Source organism: Gymnoscopelus microlampas (assembly GCF_963454915.1).
Source record: "Gymnoscopelus microlampas genome assembly, contig: SCAFFOLD_26, whole genome shotgun sequence".
In the NCBI taxonomy this organism is placed as follows: domain Eukaryota; kingdom Metazoa; phylum Chordata; class Actinopteri; order Myctophiformes; family Myctophidae; genus Gymnoscopelus; species Gymnoscopelus microlampas.
Window position 1 is genome coordinate 1,002,587 of NW_028155725.1, and position 4,098 is coordinate 1,006,684.

General features: G+C 42.6%; 1 protein-coding gene across 1 annotated transcript; it reads left to right on the top strand.

Annotated features, from left to right (window-relative positions):
• The first annotated feature begins 2,302 nt into the window (after positions 1–2,302).
• On the top strand, positions 2,303–3,221 carry LOC311041307 (NADH-cytochrome b5 reductase 3-like). Its single transcript, XM_084086211.1, has one exon. The coding sequence runs from the start codon at positions 2,325–2,327 to the stop codon at positions 3,204–3,206; it is 882 nt and encodes a 293-aa protein (XP_083942337.1). The 5' UTR covers positions 2,303–2,324; the 3' UTR covers positions 3,207–3,221.
• The last annotated feature ends 877 nt before the right edge of the window (positions 3,222–4,098 follow it).

Genomic DNA, 4,098 nt, shown 5'->3' on the forward strand with positions numbered 1-4,098 from the left:
GGCTGTAACACTACCTATAGTGCTACAGCTTTGTCCAGGCTGAGGTTGTCTGTTGAAGATCATAAACTCTTGCCTTCTGTCATGAACCAAGCCAACACTAAGATCACTCGTTCACAAACCATTTACCAATAGAGAAATTGTATGTCTCCTCGCAACCGAAAACAGTGAAAGCAGCCGATCTACAAGTGAAACAATGTTCCCCTGCCATCACTGAATATTGGAACCATTGGGATGAAATAACGGAGATGAATGGTATTCTGCTAAAAGGAGAAAAAATCATTGTGCCACACTCACTCACTGTTGGTTGAGCTAATCAGGGTCAAAGCTGATTTGATGTTATGGTGATATAATTGAATGCGCTTATTTTGTTGTTGACCTAACCAGTTTGTTTTTCCCAGTGATACAGATTACATGATGAAACTGACTGAAAGAATTGATGAGTTACATTGTGACTTGTGTGATATTTTGATATTGATTCAGCTAACAGTAATTCACATTGTGTCCTGCCTCTTCCTTTAAAAGGAAGGAGATGTAGTATCCTGAGGATAATGGTTTCACCCATATAATGGTTTAGTCCAGACTCATGTAAATGACGTCATGTGAGACGCGCCAGTATTCAATGTATGCAACCCAAGTGTGGAAGTAAACACGAACGCTCAATGATACATTCTTGTGTGGACATTACGTTTCTTTTACTAGACACTAAGAGTGACAGTAAGACCAGAAACATTACATCAACTATATGGACAATATTTCAGCAATTGTGCTGGGCTTAAAAGCACCACATTTGTCCCAGATGTAACCCAGGGCATGCTCTAATTATTTAGCAAGGGTGTCTGAGCTGGCGACCTTTGGGGTCACCATAGCAGGCAAATCCAATATGGTTGCTACCAAAAAAGTTTTTGGTTGTAATATTTGATCCAGATGAACTACAAATGCATACTTGGTGTCTATTTCATGTTTTATCTTTATTCTATTTTTTCTTAAAAACATACAACTTCGTTGTACTCAAAATGTCTGGTTCACAATGGGACTCTATGGGCTGACAAGTAGATTATAGGCTACAGGCAGAGGTCTGACACAGTTAAAATAACAGGTTTACAATATTAGATTTTAAGTATACCAAAAGTTAAAGAGGCACTCCCACCAAGATCTTTGTAATTATTCAGTTTTTCATGTGCCTTTTCAGGTGACAGTACTTCATTACCCCCCCGGTGTGGTTTTTCTAATTTTATTCACAACAATGCCTTCTCTTGTTTTTTTAAGTTTCCAGTGGCCAATCAAAAAGTAGCATATTAATGACACACTAAAGCCAGCCCCTTTTTACGATACAACATCAGCTGTGGGTGTGGCTAACTTCACCTGGGCCACCATTCACCTGATAACCAGGCAGACTTAATGAACAGGTGGGTGTGGCCACATAAAAACCTAATTTTAACACAATCTTTTTATTTTATTTTAAGACATGTTATATATTATTAATACCTGATGATCATGTTTAGGCTGGAAAGAAATCATGGGAAACTTTACATCTTTAAACTGGTGTGATCAGCAAGCAGGGAACACTGTCAGAGTGAGCCAATATGTTACCATGTCTTGTTAGTGTACACAGTCACAGGTGTGTGAGTGGACACAGGTGTGTGTGAGCTTTTCTGTGTGAGAGAGCTCCTCTGAGTGCAGGCGTGACACCCAAGTGCTTTAAAGTTGACTGTCTTCTCTCCAAAAGTTATGGATCTTGAAAAAATCCTGCTAAACAAGGACCTCCCCGGGACCTTTTGTTTGGGTAAGGTTGGGTCGTTCTCCCTCACCCTGGAGAGTTTACGTGCCCTCTATGACCCCAAAAAGACAATAACAGATGAGGTATGTATGTATTGTCAAATACTTTTGATTGACTCTTTGGTGCATAAAAGTGTCAAATGTCTTAATGACAATTTCCTAATTCAACATAGTCTCGTATTTCTTTCCCTGACATCAAACACTCTTCTGTCTCTAGGTAATGGATGCCCTTTTTGTGGTGAAATACAAGGTAGATGTGACTTATATTGAACCATGCATCATGAATTGCTCATGTTATTATTAATATCTACAACTCATACTGTATCTTCATATGTGAAAGGGTCACCCTGAGTATGCTGTTCTGGCCACATCCACAATGACCACTATCATGGATGGTAACAAAAAGGCCTTCAGCACATATTTTGTCAGGGTATGTACAATAAGTGTAAATAACAGCTCCCTCCGTGTACAGCACAACACGTAGTTCGCGTAAAACATAAGGCAGTTTGCTTGTTTTACTCTTGTTTTAGTTGTGAAACGAAACGAAGATGCTGTCTTACATCATTGGTCTGATCCGGAGTGGCTTTGAAGGCATCTACGACCTGATATTTAGGCTGCTCTTCGGCAAGAGACAGCCAGCCCTCACATTAGAGGACCCAAACGTAAAGGTTGCACTACGGATGATAGACAAACAGATTGTCAGCCATGACACGAGGAAGTTTCGTTTTGCTCTGCCGTCTCCGGAGCACGTCCTTGGACTCCCCATCGGGCAGCACATTTATCTGTCTGCCAAAATCGACGGAAAGCTGGTTGTTCGGCCATACACGCCTGTGTCCAGTGACGATGACAAAGGCTACGTGGACCTGGTGGTGAAGATTTACTTCAAGGATGTCAATCCCAAGTATCCAGAAGGTGGGAAGATGAGTCAGTATTTGGAGAGCCTCAAGATCAATGACACGATCGATTTCAGAGGGCCCAGTGGCCTGCTGGTCTACCAGGGCAAAGGTACATTTGCTATCCAAGAGGATAAGAAGGCACCAGCTGTGATAAAGAAAGCCAAACAAGTGGGCATGATTGCAGGAGGAACAGGGATCACTCCCATGCTGCAGCTCATCACAGCTGTGGTGAAGGATCCTCAGGACACCACAGTGTGTCACCTCCTCTTTGCCAACCAGACTGAGAAAGACATCTTGCTTCGACCAGAGTTGGAAGAGATTGCCGCCGTCAACCCTGACCGCTTTAAACTGTGGTTCACTGTGGACCGTGCACCTGAGGACTGGGAATACAGCGAAGGCTTTATCAGTGAAGAAATGGTGAGGGACCACCTGCCTCCACCCAGCGATGACACCCTCATCCTCCTGTGTGGACCCCCTCCTATGATCCAGTTTGCCTGCAACCCCAATCTGGATAAAGTTGGCCACTCAAACTAGAGGTTTTAGCACTGAGCTTCGATATGTCGGTTTTTCAATACCGAAGAGTAAGACTGTGTGTGTGTGTGTGTGTGTGTGTGTGTGTGTGTGTGTGTGTGTGTGTGTGTGTGTGTGTGTGTGTGTGTGTGTGTGTGCATGGCCGCTCCCGGCAGTATGCAAATCAACCACCGTGTCATATCCCATTGAAACGACAGAACGTGCTAAAAAGCTTATTTTAACTGCATCAGACCACACACACCACCACCCACAAAAAACAATGTATTATTCTGAGCATTTTCATACTATTTTGGTAATTCTTCGATTGCAATTTGTTGAGAAAGACCACGTTAAAATAACTTTCCAAACCGTGACGTCACGTTACATTACTGCTCGCATGCTTCCTTAAACGTCACAGTGACTGACGTTTGGTCACGCCAATCAGAGGAAGGTAAGGGCGGGTCTTTTGGCACGGACGGCGCTGTGATTGGCTGCTTCCCGCTGCGCGGGGGAAGTTGTATCATCATGTTTACATCCAGCTCTTCTTCGGTAAGACGACATGATTATACTCCTGACATCTATTTAAATAAATATATCGTTCAATATGCAGAACCCCGACCACTAAACTATAGAACCACTGCACGGGGTTGTTGTTAACATGTTGCAATGTGTACTGTAGCAAGCTAGCCAGTCTGTAAGTTTAAAACTGCTTTTCTTTAGACATAGCCTAGCTCTGTTCTCACCAAAACAAAGGTGGCTGTAGTGTTTACATGCTAGTGGGATAACATTCCACCACAAGCCTTAAACACACTTTTTGCCCAGAAAACATTTCACCTTCTAGGGACCTCAATTGATTGATTGAAGAATTTATTAGAAGAAGTTTGCATAGGAACAGTTACAGTTTCATGACAGTACA